Raw genomic sequence first — 26,668 nt, 5'->3', positions numbered from 1 at the left:
ATCACGTTTTCAAAAAATATTGCTTTCTACAAACAAGACACTGCAACAACAGTGTCAAACACAAATTTTGATTAATATTTAAACATATATAGTTCTTAAAACCACAATGAAAATGCTGGAGAAACGGTGAAAAAAATACAATAATTTTCATACAGAACAAAATATCTGCAGATAAACTGATTTTTTTTAAAACTATGAGAAAATCAAATAGCAGCACAGCTTCTGCACAATTTATCCTCTTTTTGGCTGCCTCAGCAAAGTTTTCTGAGTTCCTGGATATGGTGTTTTGCTTACCAAAGGTGCCAGCACAACCTTGAATATTTAGTTATTCACTACTTTCATAAGGAATCACACTGTGGAGGCACCCAAGTTTTAAGATTCCCCTTCTGTTCCAAGTTTTCTGCGGATCCCATGCTTGACAAAGTTTCCATGCCTGTGAATCACAGAAGGGACACAGCAGCCACAGAACTGGCCCTTTTCTCCTTCCAACACCACATACTCCTGCTCTGCCCCCAAAACTGAAAGGCAAGAACAAGCCCCACCATAGTGGAAACTCTCATTGTCCTTCATGACAGTCTCTTTTGTACCTGACCATCCTGGTAGACAGCGACAGTAACCGGTGGTGGGATGACAGCCGTCTGCATGGCTGCAATCACAGCGTTCAGCACAATCCATACCGTATGTGCCGTCCTGTGGCAACAAAAAAACAAACCACAGATGATGACAACTGGGAGTTAGGGGAGAACAACTTCTGGACAGTTCTGCCTCAAAAAGCAACCACAGATCTTTCCTGAATCCATAATCCACGTTCTTAACATGAAACACTTCCAGCTTTTGGAACATTTTAGCATTCTACATTTTAATTCTTTAATTTAAGAGAGGAATTAATTACATTCTCTTAAAAAATCCCAGACTAATGGACCATGAGATGGTGATTCTGAACACACTAACCTATGCTGTCAGAGGCTGCAATGAAAGCTTTTTACTGTCCCTCTAATTTCCCTTTACAGCTGAGTTCCTACTACAGGACCTGGGGGTCCCTTGATGGGAAAGCAATTCAGGCTCCTTTCTGCCTCAGACCCTGAGCTCTCTATGTATTGGTCAAAAAGAATATCACATAAAGCCACATTTATAAAAAAAGAGTAGTAAAACATTAGATTAAAATATGTCTTCAGTGTGAAGTCTGTTGCATAAACACTGCAAACTGTATCACTTTCTTTTGATTAAAAATCCTTCCCTCTGCACTACAGCATATGCTCTGTTAAGAAAAGAAGCTCTTTGGCTATGAGACAGTGCACAAAACAAAATCATTTTCTGGCTATGCAACATTTTTTGAACCAACAAGAGAGATTAAGGTTACAAGCCGAACACCCCTCTTGGTGTATTCATCTTTGCCAAAAGAGCACAGATTATTTTAGTGGAACTAGATCTAAACATTTAAATTTGCCTTTTCTGCTTCTTCTATAGAAGGTGGCTCATACATTTGGGAGTAATACCATTAAAAATCAATCAGAGAAACTGAAAAGAGCAAAAACTTTACAACTGCATTCTCAAAACAAGGCAAAGTACAACAGTAAATTGATTTTGGAAAAAAAGTGTAAAAACCAAATTAAAAACCATGGGAAAAAAACAGTATAATTTAAGGTAATACTTCTGGACTTACCCACAGCAAAAGCAAAAAAGGCAAAAACATGTCAGGTTTAAGATTCAGTAATTTAAATCCGAGGCTAAAAATTGGTCTCAGTCACCTTAAAAATCAGAATAAAACCCATATGAAAATTCATCTGCTCTTCTTTGATGTTAATGCCTACATTTCTACCAAGTTCCACAGGATTTAGCTATTCAATTCCCAGTCTTTCAAGTCTAAAGTAAAACAAAATCTTACATTACTTGAGTAAAAGGAGCCTTTTGCTCATCTCAACAATACATTTTTAAATAGAGAAAAAGAAAAGATGAAGTATTTCCTTTGCATATAATCACATTTGTAAAGAAAGGAAATCCTCAAATATGTTGTTGAAAAGCAGTATTTTTAGTTTGCTATGCATTTGGATTAAATAGCTCCAAACTTCAGTCAAATCTTGAGTAACAATCTGGACAGTGATATTAATTTTCTGAAGTTATTGAAACAAACTGAAATACTTTTATTTAAGTAAACTCTCTGTTCAAAAAAAAAAGAAAAAAAACCTGACAACATTGGGCACATTTGAATTATTTTTCTGTTTGTTGTCCTGCTCTGGAATTTTGAGGCAGAATATACATTTGAAATATGTAAATGCTTATGGACATCATTTGACACAGACAGAGATAGAGAGAGCAACACAACAAGAACGGGCATGCTAAATTGTCTGATACAGAAATGCTTCTAAGCATTATTTGCCGAATTTGGAACAGTGAAGTAAATGCCATGAAACAATACCTATCTTTTTTAACAAGTCAATTTTAGAGGAGCTTATGGAGTTTGGGAGATCTCATCATCCTTCAGAACCAGACACTAAGTGATAAACAAAGCTGCTTTAGAAAAAAGAAATATTAGTCTTCTGATGGAGATTCATTGTTAGAAACACTGAATAAACGTGCACAGATGGTACTCTAATCAGCTTTCCAGAATATTTTAGCTTTTTTTTGCAACTTTACTCACTGTATCAGTGTATGCTTTACCTCATCTTAAAACCAAAACAACCCCCAAATATTCACTTCTGAGTGTTCTGAGAGCAGTTCAAAAGAAAAAAAATTCATTCAAAACAAAGGTGTGGTTTCCAGTTTTACATTGCAGTTCAGCTACTCCTATCATGTTATTGCTCAGTAGAGCTAGCCCAAACTGACAGAAGCTTGAATGTGCTATGGGAGGAGAATTTACAAGGTTTATGTTCAGTTCAGGTGATTCCTTCACAATTATGTGAAACCAACAACCTTCTATGCAGATGGTATTGTGAAGGGAAGAAAAATACAGTGGAAAGGAAAAGGAGAGCAGAAAGAAGTTTATTAAAAACATGAAGTTTGTTAAAAGTTTCCTAGAAAATTGAAGTCCCTCATTGGAAAAGATGGACTCTAGAAAACCCCATTTTTTCACAAAATATTTAATTTGTGTGTATGGAACGTAATTGAAACCAAATAGATACCTAATAAATCAGCTTTTTACCATTTCTTAAATGTTGAAATTATATCTTTTTCTGGCTTCCCCAAACTACAGATTACAAGATGGAACAGAACTGATGAGGAGCGTGTATTTCTCAACAAAATAATTTCTTATTTTGTAGTTCTCAAAGTCTGGAAGATGGTGGAAGTCAGAGCTCCAATAGAAAGGCAAAGACCTGTCATGGGATTGGGTAGTAAGTGTTCCCATGTCTGACTGAGAAGGAATTGAAGTTCTTCATTCATACTGTACCGTAGATATAAGCTAGTTTGATTAAAAGTATGTTGTTTGATGCGGAATATAATTTTGGTACATTTTTCTCTAATCATTTTTACTTAAAGTAGTTTAACAGAAGCAGTTTGGATAGCATCTGATGCTAATAGAGAGAGAAAAACTTGGTTCTGTGTTTTTCAATAAATTTTAAAGGGGTTGGTGAAAAGTTTTATGTCCAGCTTTAAAGTGTGAAAGCAGAAAAAGTGTTAATCTGTGCATCTCCGTTTTATGTAGGCATTGTTTGTGTGCTGTGGTGCACTGCACAGCGGAGTTCTTCCAGAAGAATTGTTGGTGTATGTCCCTGATCTTAAACCCAGTCATACATGGGCTACCAAGTGCAGTCCTCCTTAGGGACTTATTCCCATGAAGTCAGAAGAATGACAGGAGTGTCCTCCTGCCTGATATTGTCCTACAGTGCAAAATTCAGTGAAATTATTAAACTACCTGGCAAGGGAGTTCACATTTTTCTCCTCTCCAGCCTGGGGCACAGGTACAGGTTCCATCCAGAGCATTGCAAGCCCCTCCGTTAAGGCACTGGCAAGTTAAGTTACAGCCAAGTCCCCAGGAACCACTGGGACAATTTATTGAGCAATCTACACCATGCCAACCTGCCAAAAATAAGAATTAAAGTGACAAATTAATCAGGTTTTCCCCCGTTCCTCTCTGGGGACGTTTCCCTCTGTCTACCATGTGGCATCTCTCAGAGAGATGCAATACCAGGGTAACATTAACTACAGGCTAGTATCAGCAGTTTCAGCTGAGGACTTGTCCAGGTTTGAACAAGGGTGCTCAAGGGCACCTTGTAACATCTGTGCACAGCACACACTTGCAGATGAGTGCCAACATACAAAAGCAATTGATGGGAGATCTGAAATGAAACAGACACCTTGAAATTCCACTGAGAAGCACTAAATATACTGAAAGTTTTAAGGCATAGACTGAAAAAAATGAGGAATATTTTTCCCCAGTCTTAAGCTGCTGCTTTCATAATTCTTCCACCAGTGTTCAATACAGACTGTTCTGAAATACGGTTTTAACACAAAAAAAAGAGAAAACATAAAAGCAGTGCATAACTTGGATTTCTCCAAGGATACATAGAAGACTTTTTAGATTATTTCCGTACTTCAAATACAAAAAAAGAATGTAATGGAAAATGGTTCTAAAATGCAGCATTCACCACTGATGATGCCTGATAGCAACAATTCACAGACTGCGCACTGGATAGGCAGAAATATAAATAGATTTTTTTGAAACGTGATCATCTATTGGATACAATACAAACAGCATGAGCCAGTCATATGTTATCATCAGCAATGACACAAGACAGGTTTCTAATTCTGTACCTTGTTTACAGTAAGCAAAGGGAAAAATAGTTCTGCACTGAGCCTGATCAATAGATTATGCAAAACACATGTATTGGGATGAAGCTGCCTCACACCCTGGCTTAATAACTTCGAATTTAGGGGTCATTTCAGGAAAAAATGTTATAGTATACTAGCTAGAAAACTGAGACACTTTCTCTCAAGTGTCTTTCTAGGATTTATATATTTCCTTCATTTACATGAAAAGTATCTGGGTTTAGTTTAATTTCACCATTTGCTGTCCTTTTTCATCATAATATGACTAAAACTGCACGATGCACAAGAAGATAGGATTATGTATGGCTCAAGAAACAGTTTTTTCCTCACAGCCTACATAGCAGTAGCTACTTAGCTATTTTAACAGAGTTAAATCAGCTCCACTGCCTCTGGCAAGACTAGAAGCTGGAAACTCTCCACATTTGCTAAACAGTTGATTTAATAGTATCAGACCCTGACAAATTTAGTGACTGTTTGTCCAGGTAACTCTTCAACCTTTCTGTATTTTTAGAAAAAAAAATTTTAGACGGGGGGGTCTACAACATAGGCTGGCTGGGAGATAAGCTTGGCAGCATTCAACAGCCTGCTCCACTTTTCTTAGCAGCCCAGCATCACAGCTGAGGGACACTGGACTTTAAATCCTTCCTCACAGAAGAAATTAAAAAGAGAACAGGTGTATTGCAAGACCAAATCTTTAATTGGACTTTAGTAGCATATTTTGGGTTGAAAAAGAACACCATAGGGACCTGGAGACCTCTATATGGGAAGAGATCTCTGCAGAACCAGTGCTGGAGGATGATGGAGATATCTTTGTTCCAGCCAAAGGCATGTGCTACTGGGAGATGAAGAGGTGAGCAGGCACATACAGTTTTTGGTGGATGTACGCTGATCATCAAAACTGGGAAGACAGAGCCAGGTAGAGGGGTTGAGGAGTATGAGTCCACTCGTACTGATACTGAGAGAGTCAGAAAGTTTCTCACAGAAGCAGGGAACAGTAGAGGGCACAGGCTGGGAAGGGGGTTAGGCAAGGCTTTATCAGAGAATTGCTGAGGAGAAGAGTATTCCAATAGAAAAAACTGCCAATAGGTATCAACATCAGTGCTCAACTGTCAGGAAGAAGTTTGTGCCTCTGTGATGCTGTGCAGGGTGAGGGTGGCACCCAGAGGTGATGCTCACTCAGGCTGAGGGGAAACAGAGCTACATCTTTTGGCTAGGAAGGCTGTCACCAGATCAGACCATAGCACTGCCACAAGAGACAAGTGGTGGCCCAAGTCAGGGTAAACACTAGTAATTTATCCAGCCACAGTATCCAGCCCGCTGAGAACCATGTCAAGGAAACATGAACACGAGGTATGCGCACCCTTCTCTGAGGTGTTTTCCTAGTTTTTGCATCTCAGAGCAGCAGAACCATAAAGTATCTAGTGATATGGCCGTCAAGGTGGTTTGTTTTTAATTAAGTTTCTTTCTTGTTCTCTACTTCAAAACTCAAGTTTTACAGAAAAAGCAAATTAATCTGAAGAGACACTTACCTGCTTTGCAGGCACAAGAACCATCTACTGGTGAACAGATGGCTTCATTTTTGCAGTTGCACACAGATGAACAGTTTACGCCGTACGTCCCCGGAAGACAAGGAGTACCACAAGCAGCACCCTGAATTATACAAAAGCAGTATCTAAAAACTATTTGAGGAGGTTCAGACAATACAACTAATAAATGACCTAGACTGACTCAGGTGTTACAAATACCAGAAAACATGCAGCCCATGACTGTCCTAGGCTGTCACTAAGTTTTCCTGAATTAAAAGGAGAGGGAGTCCTTCATGCATTTTAAGTCTATAGAAAGCATTAGTTTTCTAATAGTTGCTGTGAAAGCTCAGGTCACATACCTAACAGCACTTGCTTAGATTGATGGAGAGTATTTTCAGAAACCAAAACACAATAAGACAGTAGTTTAATGGAAAATAATGTGGATATGTAAAATATTTTTATTAATTAATTTGGCTGAAGTTTTCACAGTTATTATTCCTAGAAGAACAGTCATACTGTAAAATGTTAGACTAGCATCCAACATACAAGTAACAACAAATGTGTGTAAAAGTCACAGAATAATCCTTCCACAACTGTAAAAACAAATTACTTTGTCTAGGGTTTGTCTAGATGGACCATGAGGTGTTGGTGTATCAAGATAATGACTGAAACCTATTGTTCCTCCCTTTATTTACACCTCAACAGCACACCCTTCTGCTTATCAATGTCTTAAAAAGCAACTAACTTTTCTTTCTTAAAATGGATTAATTTCAGTACTGATAACCAATCACAATTTTTGCCTTTTCGGGGTCTTATAACACACCCAGTAGCACCCAAATATCCTTACCTCTTTTACAGTGGTGGAGAAAGGACACTTTGGCATCTTGAGGAATTTGGCACTTAACTAAAGGCAGTGGAGTTGAAAATGGCCTGTGAAAGTGAGACTCATTTACCTTAAATCCAGGGGCACAGGTGCACTTTCCAGTCACACTATCGCAGTCAGCACCGTTTTGGCAGCTGCAGATCTGCTGACACGAGTCGCCGTAGAATCCTGGGGAACATGTCTCGTTGCAGTAGAGACCAGACCAGCCGGACTTGCAGGAGCATTCCCCAGACATAGGATGACAGCTGCCAGGAGGGGATGAAAGGATAAATAATTCAGGACTAAATGTGACACCAATATTTTTTTTTTCCACAGAACAAAATGCTGTTATAGATAGGTTGCATAAAGGATCTTGCATGCTATGCATAGAGATGGTTTTACTCCCCAAACCACAAAGCAAAGGGTTCTGTATATGTATATATAAATGCATGCCAATTAAGATGAGAAATGTAACATCATAAAACATTGGGACATTGTGGGAGGACATGAAAAAAATAGAAGTAGTATTGTTTTTCTATATCTAATTGAAAAGAAACTTATCTGAAACAGAGTTTTTACTGTAAAATACATATCCATGTTTCCAAATATTAAGGTGATGAAACCATTGAATTCCCCAAAATGTATTGTTAGCTTTCCACCCCGAGTAGAAAGGGATCATTTTCATAACACTGCTCAAATTCAGCAACATATTCTCTGAGAAATATGATGCTTTGGTAAAATAGCACGGCATCCAACACAAAATAATAACATAGCACCCAATGAGTAGCAAGTATGGTCTTTTCTTTAAATCTTTGGTTGAAAAGAGGACAACTAGCGTCTTTCTGGGAATGACATAAAATCATTTGCACTGGGCAGAAGACAGATATACCATCAGTGCCGTGACCTTTTGGAGAGTATCTCCCCTATGTTAGCCATACCTGGTGGCAGACCAGCTGTCCCTACCTGGAACAGCAGTTTCATTGAAGGGCCAGTCAGACAGCTGTTGCCTCATAACAAATGGACATCATCAGCTGTGCAAAGATATATGTGCTGGAAAAGTGGACACAATGGGGTGCTCTGTACCACTCTGGCAGACAAAGCACTTGCTTAAGTCTCACCAAAGGAAAGCCTTAATATCTAAACCCAATATATTTACAATGGGAAGACTGTTTAAAGATATTTGTCTGCCACTGATTGAAGTTCCTTTAAGTGTGCTGGGGAAAAAAAAAAAAAAAAAAAAAAAAAAGTGCCTTTGTCCAGACAAATTAAATGACCCATGACAAGAGCCTGACTTTGCAAGATTTGATAACTCCTTGTGTGGGTGTGTGTTTGAACTCAGTATTTTTCTGACTATTTTAAAGTCTGAAAAAATACCAAATACCTACTGCACTTTTAGGTGCTATAACATAAGTAACAACAGTATTATTTGACAAAGTTGCAACATAACAAGGGAATGCAATACTAGTTGCATTGGTTACCCTTGGACTTGAGGACTACTCTTGTCAAACTAAGAATTTCCTATCACTGAATACAACTGACAACATTACTGCTGATCAAGGAAAGCGTGAATTATAAAGGTTGAAATGTCTTTATGTATTCTGCTCTCTATATATTATTGCATACACTATGACACCATAAGATTTTGAGGGTCTTGAAAATATTAAGTGAGAGGAGAGGTCTTTTCAACTAAATGATATATGCAGAAATGGTTCAAAACTCATGGTGTTCGTAGTCAACAGTCCTGGTTATTTGTTCAGATATAAATATATTCATTTTATATATTAAATAAGTTGAAATAGAACTATTCTCATATAAAATATGCGCAAAATTATGAAAACACATGATGAAGCAAGATAATCAGATTTGTTCCCTATTCCTAACTTCCTGTAGGCACCCAGTGGCATTTTGGATCCAATTCCTGTGTTTCTGATCAGTGGAAGAATAAAGCGCCAGAAGTATGAAAAGATTTTCCAATCCACAACTGAATAGTCATTAGGATATGAATCAGAATATTTTTAAAACATAAAATTAGTGGTACTGTCTTTTTAAGACATAAATCCCAGCACAGTCCGTTGTTGGGTTTTTTTCCTTTCAGGAGAGGGGCAGACCACATGCATGAGCAAGCACTGGGTATGAAGCAGAGGCACTGATATTCTGTGCCCCCCAGTGAGTGTTACTAAGGCATACTTGCACATATATTGATTGACACCAAAATTAGTATTCTGTAATTTGTAATTAGATGTAGGAAGCTGGAGTACTTCTGAAGCTTTTTTATGTCTTCTCATGCAGCTAGCTTAATTGGCAATAAGATTTATACATTGAGATAGGGAAATAAAGAGATGTTGAGTACATCTACTTTTATTCCTGGTCCTTTGTTCGCACTTTCTGGAAATACAAACCTACTCTCTACAGAGACAAAAAATACCAGTGGGTAGTTGATATCATGTATTTGAAGGACTTAGACGAACTTAATTATTTTCATCTGATTTATATAGGTATTTCACTATTACAATATCCAACTAAATTCTGTAGCATCCTATGCAATATAAAATTTCCATGAAAAGCTCTTGCACAAGTACATACAAGTCTATTAGAAAAATGCGAGATTGCAAGATGACCTAATCTTGACATTAAAAACATCCATACTATATGAACTAAACATGTATCACACCATAACATTCCACTCAACCCTATATATGTATCTCAGAAACAGCATGAGACAAAAGAAACCCCATTGGAGCTCATGTAATGAAGAAACCCTAACTGCAGCCTGAACTATACCAAATTAGTTGGTGATATAGAATGACCCCAGTTGATCATACCTACAGGCGTGAAGCCGTGGTGGAAGACCACCAGAAAGAGTTTACAAGAAAAAAAAAAATGGGGACATCTCAGATTTAGCTTGGAGATCAACCTGAAACCACTGCATATACTGCAACACAGGTGTAACCAATGTCCTTTGTAAACCTTCTAGATAAATATACAGCTACAGTCTGCCTTTTTTGCATCTTCTGGATGATCATCAGGTGTCACTTGAGTAAAGGCATGACAAAATCAAGTCTAAAAGCAGTTTAGTCTAGAAGAACGTTCCTGTACAAAACAAAATTACAATATTGACAAAGGCAGACAGAGGTCTTTTTCGCCCTTTCCTGCAAACTGGATCTTCAAAATGACAAGTTTCTGGAAGTCTCATAAGCTGCGGATAAAAGTGGCAGGGACACACGTGTCTGCTCATGCCAGCTCACAGAGCTGTTGTTGTACCCCACTGAGGGAGCGTGTCTTATGTGGTCTTAGTCTCAGACAGCTAGTGCTCACTCTATTTTTTTTCTTGACTATCAAGTGAAAAATCAATAACGTCACCCAGTCACGGAGAACGGAAGTCTGTGTCTAATTTCCACTCTAGCTCAAATCCTTTCATACATATCAAAAGATGCAATAGACAAGAACTATTTGTGAAAAAACTCTTGGCACAAGAAGGTTGTTACCTGCTGCTGTCCTCTGGACTGCCCAAAAAGAAGAAAATCGCTCAAGTCTATGTCTAACTCTTTACAAAGCATTTAATAAATGCTGCTGATACAATTAAGAACAAGGATGGGGTTGCCTTTCATCCCCAGGAGCTGCCATCAACCAACAGCAGCAATGAAAGCCCAGTAGTTTAGCCTACCCAAAATGCAAATTATGAATTATTGACAAAGCTGTTTTGATGCAATTTCCTCAATCATAAAACAGTAGTAGAAACATGTATGCATTTTTGAACTATGCTGTATCATAATGTTTTTGTATCTTTAAGTATTTGAAGAAAATGGCCAGACACATATTTGTATACTGCAACCTATGTACACATATTTTACAGCAACATTTTTTGGTGTTAAGTATTTTCTTAACTAACGTTTAAATAATTTCCATATGTGTGACTACTAAGGGCTTTAGGCCTAGCAACAGCTTCTCTTCAAGGATATTTAAACCAGTGGTCATACCCAGCTGAAAAAAGCTTTTACCATATCAAGGTCCCTACAAGTCCTGACAGAATCCTAGACCTACAGACACATATTTGGAGAAGGAGTTGTAGCCCCTTTTTCCTGCCCTGAGATTATTGGTTGTTACATTGCTGCTAAATGGGTTAGTGCTATGAAGAAGATCCTTTGGGTACAGCCGACCTAGACAGTACTTGTCATAGGCAAGTAAGGGATGAGGATATTCCCTGATGCGCTTGGAAAGCTGTTCCCTGGCTGACTGATATTTAGTGTGAGATGAAGACAGCCAGACACAACCAGCTTCTCAAAAGATTCTCAAAAGCATGAAGTGTCCACAGGGAGCTTTGTGTTCTATACCATTACTCAGATTCTTTTTGATTTCTGTTATCTTGTGGTCTTAACCACTTCCTGACTCAGCGAGAAGGAACAATGAAAAATGTTGAATGTATGAAAAATACACTTGTGAAGTCATGAAAATCCTTGTTTTCTTCACAAATCACTATGCCCTTGCAAATATGCTCCCGCACCTACAGTGCTGTTAGGTTCCTTTTGATTTGTCACACAGAGGGGAAAATGTTCGAAAAACAGACCAGCCATATGCTGCTGTTTACGTGTGAACATTTGTGATTTGATTTGACCACAAGCTGTCTTCCAGTGGTATAAATGAAGGAACAGCTGTGTTGAAGATGAATCAGAAGTAATCCCTGTAATACCAGAAATACTGTACAGTGTAATGTGTTCATGTCAAACAAGGCTGCTACAACAGTCTGCAGACAATTTTTCAGGAAAGCAGCTAACCATAATTCATAACACAACAGTATTTGGTCTACTAGCACAATTTGAGAGCTAGATAGGTCAGCATTATGGTGCCATTTAGTCTTAAATGCATTGCCCAAAGAATGACAAACTCTGTAGTTTTTCAAAAGACATTTCAAGTAAATGGGATAAACAGAAGTGCAAGCATACAACTGTAAAAGCACATGAATGGAAGGGGAAAATAATTCAGTCTGCTGACTCATGGTTTGTCAATGAAAGGTATGTTGAACAACTCAGACAATCCACAGAGTAATTTTTCACAGAGGCCTAACAGAATAGGTATTTATACGTATGTGCTTGAGTGCTTTAACATTACTACCAAATTCTCTCTAAAGGCTTTTTTTAAATCTATGAGGAAAAGTGCATCTTATACACAACATACAAAAGCATTCCATGTGACAGTCAGTAGTTTCTGCAGATTTTTTTCACAGCTATTTTCAACAGCAAGAATTTCGACTATGCTCACAAACCTTATCAAAGGTACCATGATTAGTAATGCAATTAAGTGTAAGGGAATGCAGAAGTGAATGCATGATGACCAACGTATTTCAACAGAAGAGTTGTGTTTTGTAACAAGAGAAAGCTGTCTGGAATTGTTCTATAAATATGCTGGCTTGCCTCTACTGACATCTGACATTCCTCCTCACAGCTGAAAGTTTGTCTCCAAATAGCTAGTTTTCAGATTTTTGATAATATGCTGAAACACTGCGAAATCCACAAAGACAAACAAAACTCAAAAAACAGGACTCATTACCACCTGAATAAGGAGAGACAGTAAAAGGTAAACCAACTGGAAAGCTCTTTTCACTTGATTTCCAAGGATCAGATTTTAACAACTTTCTAGAAAAATCATTTAAATGATACAAAAATGGAGTTTTGAAACCTAGATTTACAATTGGTAAGGCTTCAGAAATTTTGTATTAAAATGGTCACCTACACCAATTCTTATATACATATATAGAGAGAAATGAATTATTCTCTCATGCCTGACTCATAAGACTATAAATACATTGATTTCAGTTCAGTTACTTCTCATCTACAGTACACCAGAATATGCAAGGGACCTCTGATGTATACTGACTTTGTACAGCGAATGATTTATTCATGTGGTAATTCTAGACAAAGGTCACACTTTGTCCTAACATTTATTTCGTGGATCAGAGACCAAATACAGCAGTGAATATTAAGATCAACTATAGTTGCAAGCACTAAAATTCAGAAGCTCTTTTGGGTTGATATTTTCTTTCTTGATATGGTTAGGGAACATCAAATACTCTTACAAGTCTTTAGCTGCTTCAGTTTGCATGAAAGTACTAGAAAAATAAAAATATTTTCAGATTAGGATTTCTGTGTTCTATATAGAAGAAGAAAACAGGCTAAAGTGTGTAAAGCCTACCTCCGGGTATTGGGCATGTGACAGGGACACTTTTTATCACACTCGAGACCATAAATTCCCTCAGGGCAAAGCCTTGTTTCACAGTGCTCTCCGGTGTATCCTGGTTCACAGAGGCAGGCACCACTAATATGGTAGCATTTCCCACCATTCATACACTTGCAGGTCTCAGCACACTGCACTCCGTAAGTCCCCACTGGACACTCATCTTGGCATCTGTGAGAAAAACAAACAAACAGAAATTAGTTTTATTTCCCATAAACTATGGCTTTTGGAGATTTGAGGCAAATACGGTTTATGAGGGATCTCTTATACTGGTCTAAAACACCTCTTAAATAGAGTAGAAATTTATATAATTTCATATTTAAAAGTGCCTGTCTCTCTGGTTTCTTTTTGTGGTCCAGCTAGCCAGGCTTAAAAACATTGGCTCTGCAAATTCCTTTCGAAAAGGTCTGCCTTCTCCCCAGCAAAGGAGACAACATGCATACACAGACCATTACACTTCACATTCAAGAACCAGAACAAAAGCAAACCCTCTTAAATCAGACCTGAAGTATGAAGGAATAAATTTACAAGTATTTTGTTTCAAAAGCCATCCATATGTAACTTTTTAAAGTGATCTAGATTCTCCACTTAGCCATAGAGTGAAAAGCCAGCAGGCACCCGCACCCTGCAGACAATCAGGCCAGGAAGTTCCCTGGCAATCACACTCAGCAGTCTCTGACGACAATATTTTCTAATTGTGTTTCCAAATACATTATGTTTCCAGAATACCTTTCCTTTCAGAATTTCATTCTTAACTTTTTTTTTTTGTTGATTTTGCCCTCCAAAAATTCATAGGATGACATGAAAAAATCTTCAAGAAGCCAAACCCCTTATTGCCTCCAACTTTTCTAATGGACAAAAGTGAAAATTACTAAAGTCTTGAGTTTAACTCATGTGGGAGGGTAGCAATGATTTTTGTTGCTCCTTAGGAGAATATTTCCTAATAAATAGACTTCTTCACCAAAGTTTCTCTCTTTCATTCACAGAATTTCTGGAAGCTAGCTACTTTAGCTAACAGCCTTATTTCCTTAATTTTTTACATATGAAAAACATTATTTAATCTAAAGATCATACTGTATGTTTAGCTGTCCAGCCTGACTACTGAAAGACAATTTTCAGTATCCTGCTTCTAAAACTTACAACTCTTTTACTAATGAGTATCTGGATAGAAATTTAATTTGGTGATGCATTTAAGAGACACAATATGAGTTTGATGTTTTCAGCTTTAACTTCTCTATGGTTGATAACTGAATTGTTAAAAGTTCAGAATGCCAGTACTACTACAACATTACTAAAAGCTCCAGCACTAAATGCACTTAAAATATTTGATATGTGACAATCATATCAAATGATATTTTATATATGACAGTTGACCTCTCAGCTCAACAGGTTCATGCCTCAGAGCCAAGGATGACAACATTTCATAGCTTATGTGTCAGGGAAAATCCTGATATTTTTCAATATAAAAATCCTATAAACTCTGAATTACATTAACATAGACAAAAAGACAAAACAGCTAAATCCCAAAGATTTAGGGACAGGAAATGCTGACATTGAATTCCTGAGGTATGCTGTGAACTCAACAGGTTATATCAGGAACATACCATTTTCTGCAATTTGGTTACCAGTAATTTTTACCAAGTTACAAATTGTACAAAAACATTACTTGATAACACAGCAGATTACTAATGCTTTTATCAGCTTATGACCTGCTCATTTCCCCAGTCCCATAAAAGAATTTCCTTGGTGGTCCCTTTCCATTTTTCTTATGTGCTTGTATTTTTGGTTTGGGTTTGTTTTTTTTTTTTTGTTTTTTTTTTTTTTTGTATGATTGGTGGTTTATTACAGGAGAATTTCAAAGGCACGTGATACAAGGCACTGCAAAATGTAACAGAATTTAGCAGAGCCCTCTGACTGAGGTAAAATGGGTATACATGTTCATGTCATGCTTCTGCAATATTTGCCTCAATCCAGAAGTAGCAAGGTATTCGTAATTCTACCCTGACTGAAGCCAGCAATAAAATCCTCTTTCCTTCAGAGATGCAGCATCATAATAGAGACAATAACCCTGTTTAAATGTTTCCTAGTGAAATGACACAAATAAAGCTGAGAATGAATTTTCTCCAAATGACAATCAGGAATCCCAGACAAATTAGACAAAATTTAACCTTGCTTTTATTTTTTTTTTTAAATTGCATCTTCATCACTTTGTGGTGACAAGTATCAATCTAAAAGTATTAGGTAGAACAATTATAAAGACTCCCTTGTGTTAACTCAGGTCACCTAGAAACTCTTATATGCTCTAGGAGTCCTCTTTTTTTTGCTGTACAACCAAGTTCCAGGAGTCATCACCACACCAAAATCTCATACCAGTACTGTTCAAGCTACACAGAGAAGAGAATAGCTTAGTGCTTTTAAAAACCATTCTTTTTGCTGCTTATATGTACATGCTAGCTCAGCCAATGCCCACACATTTCTCTTCCCTCCCTTGCCAGTTCACTGACATGAAATAAGAACCAGGTCTACGTACATCCTTGCTTCTGATGCATTCCTGTCCTTGGAGTATCTTGAAAAACAAAAGAATTGCAAATACAGCCTGTTTTGCAGGAAAAGAGTGAGCTCAGACTTGCAAAAGTGATAAAAATGCTGCAGCCTGTAATGCATTTCAGATTAAAGTGAGATTTAAATTCCAAGACAAAAAATTTAATTGCACCAATGTAGTGCAATATGTAGACTCTTGTATGGCCATTCCTTTGATTTCCCTGCTGATTTGTCTGTGTCTCTTTAAATGCATCTACCACCTTCTGCACTGTTTCTTCACAGACACAAATTTAATTTTGGCATCCAAATGGCTCTGGATTAATTGTTTCTCTTCATGAGATTTTTTTCCACTTAGTGTCTGGCACAGCTCTCCCCATGTCCTGTGAACACTCGCGTGGGAGTGGTGCATATGGTTATAATACCTACTATTGTTGGCAGAGATCCCCTGGACTGACCCCAGCAACTAAGCTGCTGCTGACTTCAGCAAATGAGTTGTGTGCTGTTTAAAATATAAGCAGGAGAACACTTCTTCCATCACTTTCCATTGCCTTCAAAAATGATGTCTTGCTGTATTATCTTTCCAATCTACCAAAGACAATTTTTAACAACCAAGTCAGAAAATAAAGAAGTTTCACTTCTTCATTTGAATGAAACACTTTAGGAGACAGCTCTCCAGTTTCCTCACTTTCAAGAGGAACCAAATGAGCCTCCCTTGCTACTATGACTGCCAAACATCTGCACAAAACCAAGAACTTCCCTCCTCATCCCTTCACCATACCTCAAACTGTGTAATTCTGCAAGCCACTTAAGTGACGACCCACAAGACACTGCCAGAGCACAGCCCACAGCGGGAAAATTCTGAAACCAAGCAGTTCCTCACAGAAGGGTAATCACTGAGGCATTTTTAACTTGTGGCCCTCCTCAGCTAAGAGACAAGCCAAATATTTCATAAGACTCTTTCAATCATATCACAGATATTTTTACTCTGCTTTCTGCCAGCTTCTTAACCTTTTCTGTCATAGCAGATCCCTTGCAGGTTCAACAGTCTGTCAAAAATAAATTTTTCATACCGTTCTCCTGTGTAACCTGGGCTACAATGGCATTGACCTCTTGCCGAGTCACAGGTCCCTCCATTGTGGCACTGGCACTCCTGGGAACAGTTTTTCCCATATCGACCCTCAGGACAAGGCTGACCACACACCATGCCCTGCGTGTGCAGAAGAAAAATCTTAATATTAGATTTGGGATTACAGCTTGAATGGACAAGGAAGAAAGTTTTGTAATGAAGGAAGATTAAGGAGATCTTGTGTCACTCATCTAATGCTGATCTTGGAAATGCCAGACTCTTTTCCAGCTTTAAACGTGGTGTATGTTCCAGCACTGGAGGAAAAATCTTCCAGGATTTACATTTTTCAAGCCAAAACTAATGAAAAACACTACCTCTAAGCAGAAGAGCAAACATTTAGACATTTAAGACTAATTGATGTAAAGCTCTTTTCAATTTATTTATCAGAATTAGTACATATCAAGACATTCGGAAATGCCCTCCAGTGAGTACTGGTGTAGAAACAAGTAATTGCTGTAATGTCCCAGTTATGCTGCTTTATGATAAGTTTTTTCTGATGAAAGGAAAACCTGGTTGTAATTTCATTGAAAGCAGCATATCTTAAAAGCTTAGGTAGGATGTCTGCGTCCGTTAGATGGATTTTGAATTTCTGCACTGTTATTTACATCCTGGGAATTAATTACACCTGTGTAGTGAGGGGAACATCAGATCTAAAGACTTTTAAGAAGCCGTTTCAAGAAAAACATATTTACAGGCATTTCATCAGACAAAAGACATACAGGTATTTCAACTAATATAAGATACTCAGAATTTATACCTGGCTACTTTAAAACTTCCTTACCTGAAAAGCAAAAAAGGCTATACTGGCAAAATTGTGTTTCACGGCACTGAAAAATCTAAAACTAACACAGAGTTATACTTAAATAACTACTTGGAATGGAAAATTAGTCAAAGGGCTAAACAGTAATTTATTAGTTAAGACAAACACTAGTATAAAATTTCCATCACTGCTTCATATGCTATCTCATTTTTCATTAGCTGTATTTAGGCAGATAAAGAGAGTCAAGAATTCATACAAACATTTGTATTCTATGACAAATAATTTCATTCTTCTAACATGAAGTGGAAAAAAAAGTAAAAATGGCCATAATCCAAGTTAGGTAGCCAGATGAGTGGTGCTGTTCAAACACACAGAGATGATAATTTATATCTATATTATTTATCTAGTTGGTGAAAACTGACCTCTGCCACAGGTTACCTCAATATAATATGCCAATTATCATGAGGTAGTCAAAAGTTGGATTTAATGTGATTTAATGTGATTTAATGGATTTAATGTGATTAAATGTGGATTTTAACCAAAAATTGACATTTAAATAGAAAACCTTAACAAATACTATTGATAAATACTATCTACAAATGTATTTAAATAAATTATTTGAGCTTTGATCACCTTTCAGCCTCTTGATCACCTTCCAACTCCATTATTTGCAAACTCAGAGGTGGCAGCGTGGTAGTAGGAGAGGCTACTACCAGCTCCAAGGTCAGTTGTTCTTTCCCGACCCACTGACAAAAAGGGTAGGAAGGCTAAAGATAACATCAAAGTTCTGATGTCGCATTTCCATAACCAACATTTAACACAGTATCTTAAGGTTTGGGGTTTCTGCCATGCATACTAGATGTATGAAAACAGGCACAAAACCCACTACTAAAAGATATGAGTGTCACCTTATAATATCAAATTATATGTAGAAATTAATGACTTCCAGAAAAGATCTAAAGGGTGTTGCCTCTTCACAGTACGATTCATGTCTTTTGCTTCCAGAATCTGATACAGTTAAGGAAGCAGCTCAGAACCTGAGGTTTTGCAAGTATTTTATTTCAGTCTCTTATGCTAAAAAAGGTTTCACATTACGCCTGGCTACAGGCAGACTGCATTTTCTGTCCTCATTTACTACCCTTTTCTGAGGCTGTTCAAAATCTACAAATATGGAAGTTTTATGGGGTTATGTTGATTTCAAAAATAGTTTTTACCATCCATCCTGGCGGGCAGGCACACTCCCCGGTGACGTGGTGACAGACACCTCCGTTCTGGCATGGGCACCTCTCTTCGCACTGTGGCCCATGCTTCCCAGGGGGACAGAGGTCCTCACAGCTGAGGAGGTGGTGGTGTACAACAGAGACAACCGTTACTTCGGCACACGCTCCAGTCTCCAGCCACCTCTTTATTTATAATGCTATCATTAACTTTTCTGGCCAAAAGTGTGAAACAGAAAGCAGTCCAACATAAAGAGACACACACTGAATATTGTACAGCAACCATGCGAGAAATCGAAGCAAACAGACCTAGCAATCTAGGAATTATTTCTTCTTAAAGATATGTCTTTCTACACTGGTTGGTGTTCATTTGTTGTTACTGACAAAGCTCAAAAGCTGTTCTGGAATGACAAAGCCAAATAATTCCATGTTTCAATGCAATTTTCCAGACTTGTAGCCAAACCATTTTCATGGCTGTCATGAAGAAGCTCCTGCTGCTACTTTTTCTGGATTTTACTTAGATTTGGAGATCAAGAGGGCTTTCTCTCAGCTACACATCTGAATGTGCACTGCAACATGGTTTGCCCAGCTGCTTTTTAGCCACCAGCCCTGCACACATCAGCCAGACCAATAGCAGAGTGTTAAAAGTTAATCTAAACTTAATTTCTCTTGTCAGCACTATTTAAAACTTGTATCTTTCCCCCCATAACTAATATATCCACTGCTTACAAGGCACCAGTGTATCCAGGAGGACATCTGCACTCTCCAGTCACATGGTCACAGGTCGCTCCATTTTGACACTGGCATTTTTGATGGCAATCATTTCCGTATGTCCCTTGATCACAGCGTTCCTCACAGCGCCAACCTTTGAAACCCGAGGCACAGTGGCAGGCTCCAGTGATGGGGTTGCACAAGGCTCCATTCTTGCACTGGCAGCGGCTGCTGCAGTGAGGTCCCCAGTGGTCACTGTCACATGCTGAAGAGGTAGAAGGAAAAATTTACAGCAGTTTCATAATAGCTCATGTTACAGCACTGAAGATACTATGAGTCAACTGTAAAAAAAAAAAAAGTTATGAGATGGAAATAAGTTATGTAGTATATCCTCAGTTCTTCTTGGTCCTCAAGGATCTTAGCAGTCTGGCAGAACTTAATTTATGCACACAAATTAATTTCTTAAGCATAAAATATGAAGCTGTGAAGTAAATGCAAGCTCTAGTCTCTTCATTGTCAGAACTCTTCATTATGACTCTGCACCATAAAATAACATGGTTGCAGTGAGCTTCCATTTACACTGAGAAGCCCTGTTAACTTAAAAAAGTAAAAATATGTAGTCTAAATCTATAAAAAACTGTCTGAATCCCACAAGGAAGCTGCAAAGCTTACTCCAGATAATAATTTTTTTTCAAATCCAGAAGTTCCTACTTGTTTACATAATTGCAAATATTTCCTTTTCAACCTTGCAATATACTGATAGGGCAAAAGAAAACACAAGAAATGTTTCCCCAAGCAATAGAACTTAACAATTATATGGTTAAACTTCATCCAGATTCCACAAATTTGGTTACCCAATGTGTCTTCACGATCACTCAAATGCATCTTTTGTTGTCTGCCCCATGGCAGTCCATTAAAATCCTATAAGCAAATCACTTAGAGATTATGTCAGCACCAAAAGAAAAATCTTAAAGTTAAGGAAGAAATTTTTATCAAGTGAGAAACATGGGAATTCTGTAAAGAGCCAAAAGATTAAGGTCACCTGGAGTTCAACTCGAATGTGCTAATCATACGGTCAAATGATCTGATTTTATTTTTATGTTCTGTTGATAACAGCACTACAATGGGAAAGCCTCAATTGCAGTGACTGGAAGCCCAGGCTCTCCTCCTGGAGACTGACAGCCATTGTTCTTCCAGTCTTCTCCTGGGGCAAAAAAGCCAGGCAGAGAACAGGCACACTTTCCTAGACTAATGCAGAGTAATTCAGGAATCCTCCTCAGGGTAGGAACTATTCAGCTATAGGAGCTGTTCACTCAGGCTACACAAATAAAAAGGGATTAGAGTATTCTAAAGAATCTGCTCCTTAAGGTTTTTCTTTTCCAGAGAGGTCACTAGAACATGCATCCATAGTGGAGATATTGTAAGCACCTACACACAATAAAATATAGAGCAATACAAAGTACTGTATGCGTTATAAACACCCAGCAATACTGTCCAATGGACAGAACAACTGTCCATCTTGTTATTGGCCTCTCTCTTTGAAGATGTGTGGGTTTTGTTTTGCACTGTACTACAACACAGTGCTGTCTACAGCATACACCATCTCACACTATGCCTTTCCCCATGGTAACTCACATTCATTCAGAACTGCTATAGGCTTATTTTCAACATGTCTGCGTGAAATAGAAAGCGAAGTCCTTATGCTTAACCAGTCCTCAAATTGTTGTCAGGAAACTAGCTATTTTGGGATATATATAAAAATATATGTATGGGTGGTGAAACATCTGAGACACTCACATGTTCTGTCATGATTGAGCAGGCACCTCTACTTTTTTTTTTTGCTTAACACATTAGTCTGGATTCAGATAACAGTCTTCCTCCTGCTCCCAGACAAAATAGACAATTTAAATTTCAGCCATTCCTCATGGAAAAATTAAAAACTTTAAAAACCAAACAAAACCAAAAAAACTGTCCTGGCATGTCTGATAAACAGAAGAATTCAGATTGCCAGACCATGACTGTTCAAGGACAGAGCTCAGTCAGGGATGAATGTGGCCTGAACACATTCTAGCTATGAAGACATGACAGGCAAGAGAATACTTATTCTTGTTCGATGAGTGCAAGCTTATGTCCTTTCACCAATAGCTGGAAATGGGATATTTGGTGTGGTGCAACAACATTCATGTAGCTGCTTGAAGATCCAGAGTAATGAGTTTCAGAGCCACACAGACCAGAAATATCTACTACCACACTTCCATCATTGCCTTGAACACCCAGGCACCAAGATTGCCATCAAACCACTTCACTTGTGAAGCAGTGGAGGCCTTGTACTTCCTCTGTTCTTTTTACAATCCCATCCCCAGTCTGCCTCCCTGGGATGCACCCCACTGCCTCCTGGAGATTTACTGACATCCATGATGAACGTGCTGTCTGTGAACTTGAACCTTTCTTGACTATTGTACTGTAAGAACGTGTACTGCACAGTACATAATAAATTATTAATTTCCTGGCGTGGTCTTCTCATTACATTTGCAGGAAATCATTAAAACAAAAAGCATCATATGGCCGCTAATACAATTTACAGTCCTATGACCAGTCTCCTGGCAATGGCCAGGTGGGTAAAAAATATTGACTGTGCCATTTTTCACTACAGCACGGTGGTGAAGCATTCCACCAGTACAATGGTGGCCCCACCATAGTACAACTGCACAATAGTCCTTTACGCAACGTCTGTCATCAGCCTAGCATCCGTCTATGAGTTATCGGCAGAACTGTGAAGAAATTTGCAGGATTAATGGGAACAAATAATAATTTTGAACATGATAGATAAATCAGATATTTTACCCTTATGTCCCCTGACTGATAATCAATAATGTTCCCCATAGGAAATTAAAGTGATTTGTCAGAAACTGATGCTCAGTTTACTATTAAAAAAGAAAAAGGTGAAGAGTAGAAGTGTTTCCTGTGGTGAGTTTGGTTTAGTTTTTTATTAGCTTTGGAAGGTAAATTTACCAACTATTACATCATACTATTTCTGCTGCTTCCTAGTATTCAGACACTAAGAAAGCCAGGTTGTAAATCGTGCAGCTGCTAATCTGGTGGAATGGGATAGTCTTTGAGTTAATGACTATCGTCAGGTTACAGACTACCAGCTGCAGTTTAATCAGAATAGCTGCTCTGACTGTCCTGACCGCACCTAGGTCACAGGCACACGCGCATAGGCAAACACTACACGCACGCACATGCAAAAGTGTCAGCTACTGGCCTCTGAACAGATTTGGGGCCATAAATCATCTGTCTCAGTACAGAGTATATGTGGAAGGGAAGCAAAGTTTAGAGACAAGAGCCCTGTGTTCAAAATGGTTTCTACACAAGGACGATGCATTTGAGCCCAAATAACTCCTGGAAACAGTCTGAATCCTGCAGAAATGCAAAACCCAAACAGAAAACCAGGGTTAATTTTCTGTATTGGTCATACAGAACTGGTCTAGTGCTGCTCTGTTTTACAGAGAACACCTTCCTTACAAAAGTTGTTCACCTTCCCCTTTTTCACGAATGTTATGTTCACCCTCAGGTTTTTCTGTTTTAAATAGAAGAACCAGCTAACTGCACTGGTTTCAGCTACTACCTATCAGCTTTCCTAGTAGACTGGCAGGGTCCTTTTGGACTTCACCTTATGCTGTAGAGGAACAAAAAAACCCAAAGTAAATGTTTAACAAACACCATGGTACTAATGACACATCTTCTTGTCATTTTTGTTTTATACATTCTGTTCATCTGGGAATATCTTATTTGTCAATGTAGTACATGCTGTGCACATCACACAATGCCACAAATACAGGACAGAGAACTTTTCTCTCAAAAGACTTACTCAGTGAAAGCAAAATTTTCCTTTTGAGAATAAGGGCACTGCATTGTATAACCCTCATTTAATATCAGCAAGTATGGTATGAAACTGTAAGACAATGCAAGTCTACCATCATAAAGAAATGCTGCATGAAACTGAGTGCCAAAAAACAACTTTAGAAACACAGAGAAACTCAAGGATTCAATAGTGTTAAAAAAAAACACCTTCAAGAAGGAATTGATATTTGTGATGCAAATTGCTACTGTTTTGGGGCCTTTTGTAGTATCTTTGAAGATTTAAAGTTCTGTATTTCCTAGTACAATAACTTTAATGCACATTATTATTATGCTGGGCTAGATGTGGTTTTATGCGTATGGCTTCTGCAAGCAGTTAGTGACTTGCAAATTGAGATGAAGGGAGCCCTGATATTTTATAGCACAAGGTATGAATTTTTATAATAATCTGAAGCACATCTGAAAAATTTGGTAAGTCCTTTATTGGTCCTTGTAAACAAATACATTTTAACTGAATGTGGTTTTTTCTACTTTTTTTTTTTTTTTGGTTGATTTCATTAAAAGCTCCTGACAAACCCACCTTGATCACCTACAATTCTGTACTTCTCTAAAGAATGGCCTATAATGAGAACAAAACACGGCTATCAAATCAAGTCAAAGAACATTTCAGAAGGAAAACTTCCTTAGAAACTCTGACTTTCAACTATCTTTTATGTATGCTACAGTTTTCTTTATAACACGCTATTCAAGCCAGACAACGTTTATTGCTTTTTAAAAAACTTTCTTCTCTTTTTGTCTTTCTTTTTCTGCTAATGGGGAAGTGAAAGTGGAGAATCACAGCAAAACTAAGATTTTCTTTTCTTGCTATCAATTTTTGTAGCTATCCTGTGTGTAGCAGCAAGACAACAGAATGAGATTTTATTCTTGCTTACACATCTTTCTGCAACACACTGCTGTGGGTTTCTGGAACTATGTAACATTATCACGAAAACAGAGGAGATTCTTACTGGAGCATGAGTCTGATGTATTTTTATGGTCTTTCAAAAAAACTGAAATAAAATTCCCTACCACAGACAGCAGAAACAGAGCGACTGCTTCCTCACTTGGAATGCAATATTGTGAAGTACAAATTTAAAATAAGCAAACAGTGGCAAATATGCAGAATTTTTATCCTTTTGTCTCCTTAAAACCCTAACATAATTTCTTCAGACAGGTTCAAGGAGCTGCAGCCTTTAGTAAGTGAAAGTTGATTTTCCTTGCTCCAGCATGTAAAACAAACTGAAGCTGCCCATAACTTCAACATCATCTTTGACTGATATTTCCTCCTTTCTAGGCTGTCACATCAAGGACAAGTCTAAATCTTTATGCCTTCCTTTACATCCCTCCTTTGCCTCTCAGATCTCTATTGCCTTGTCCTTACTTTCATGGCCTTTGTGGTCTATCCCTCATTTATCATTTCTCATTCAGTATCCAAATATCCACCTCCAGATTTACATCACCTGCGACATTAGCCCCTTTGTTGCATTTTCAGACTACTGTCTTCCTTGATTCTCCTCAAGTTGCCTCTACAATTTGGCACAGCTCTCCAATACCCCAAGCCATCAAACTGCCATGTTCTCCTCTTCCATGTCCCTACCTTATAATGCCTCCTTACTGTTAAGTCTGCAAAAAGTTAATGCGGCAAGTGTGTCAAAACCACTGCCTGCCATGGTCATTTACTAGTGTTTATTTCCTTTCTCATCTCCTACGTGTTTCCAGCTTTGTCTTATCTCTTTTCTTTTGCTTCAGCCACAGGTTCTCTGGGGCAGAGGCAACTTTCTGTTCTGTGTTTTCACTTGCAGGAGTCCACAAATCTCGAGCAGGGACAGCCATGAGGTCTAGGTCTACCAAGGAGAAAGAATGATGATCATCTACAACTAAAAGTAGACCAACTGGAACATGCCCTGTTTAAAAACTATTCCAGTCTTTTGGAGCAGAGGATATAAATAAGAAAAGAGTAACATTTCTAGGAGGGCCCAGAAGTCACTTGCATTATCAGGGAATAACCACCATTAATAGACAAGCATATCCAGCCAATACTGAGAAAACTTTGATTTATCCAAAGGAGTAGCCCACTGAAAATCTTATTACCATAAATTGCTCCAAGGATGTCCAGAGTTTAGCATGTAGAAGAATGACCCTTCCCTCTCTTCCAGAAGCCAGAAACATGCTTGCCTTAACATAAATACACATAAGCAGAACTAATACTTCAGATATCTAACCGGCAGTAAGTAGCAACTGATGAATCTCAGTAAGAATTTCCCAACATAACAGAATAACTTTTTATGAAGGAGGCATTTAAATTCATAGGTGAGATGAGACATTCATCACAACTCTTTCTGATGACCTCAGTAAGGATATGCACCCAGGACAAGTCCTCTCTTTTGTCCATCAACAATGAATGCCCATCTAACTTTCCAGTGTCAACAGAAGGGAAATTTAATTCTAATTCATGTGTTAGACAGTCTTGTATTTTGCATACCTGAAAATGCCTTTACTGTTTTTCTCAAAAAGAGTGCCATAATTGAAATATGAAGCCTTGCAAAGACATGGCATATACCACACTTCAGATTAAAATTTTGTCAGAAAACTGGATTGATGTCCTTCTTGTCAAGAAAGAAGGTATTTCACATACCATGACAACAGTCAAATAGGTCATGTATTACATTAAGGCATCACGTACCTTTGGTATACACAAAAGTAAACTTGCATAATACTTTATGGATCCTCAGTTACACGTAGCTGATAACATGAAAAGTCATAGCCATGTAGATGCCACTCTTAATGATCTTAATTTCTGAGTGTGTTTGCGTTCAGAACAACACTCATTGATTCTCTAAGCAAAAACCATGACAAAAATATGAATGTTGTCACTAATCTAAATCCACATCATCCTTGTTGGAAAGTTTAGAGAGTATTCTTGAAACTACTCTGTTATTATGATTTGGTTAGCTGTGGGTCTAAATTGATGGCATCAGTTTCCCTTAGGATATTCCTGCAGAATAGGAAACAGATAATAATTCTCCCAACTGG

The 26,668-nt window shown here is 38.0% G+C and overlaps 1 protein-coding gene across 1 annotated transcript in view; it reads right to left on the bottom strand.

Annotated features, from left to right (window-relative positions):
- The window catches only part of MEGF10 (multiple EGF-like-domains 10), a gene marked incomplete at its 5' end in the record, with an annotated part of 70,021 nt that overhangs the window by 26,525 nt on the left and 16,828 nt on the right, over nt 1–26,668 (bottom strand). The window contains 8 exons of the mRNA XM_010082048.1: nt 588–690; nt 3,851–4,014; nt 6,294–6,414; nt 7,244–7,418; nt 13,339–13,551; nt 16,992–17,128; nt 19,022–19,142; nt 19,754–20,000. Of these exons, the coding sequence (XP_010080350.1) occupies nt 588–690; nt 3,851–4,014; nt 6,294–6,414; nt 7,244–7,418; nt 13,339–13,551; nt 16,992–17,128; nt 19,022–19,142; nt 19,754–20,000 (1,281 nt within the window). The remainder of the gene's footprint in view (nt 1–587; nt 691–3,850; nt 4,015–6,293; nt 6,415–7,243; nt 7,419–13,338; nt 13,552–16,991; nt 17,129–19,021; nt 19,143–19,753; nt 20,001–26,668) is intronic.

The sequence above is a fragment of the Pterocles gutturalis genome, unplaced genomic scaffold (genome assembly GCF_000699245.1).
Source record: "Pterocles gutturalis isolate BGI_N339 unplaced genomic scaffold, ASM69924v1 scaffold11569, whole genome shotgun sequence".
Classification (NCBI taxonomy): Eukaryota; Metazoa; Chordata; class Aves; order Pterocliformes; family Pteroclidae; genus Pterocles; species Pterocles gutturalis.
The sequence above is the reverse complement of the archived record's forward strand: the minus strand, read 5'-3'. Positions and strand labels throughout refer to the sequence as shown.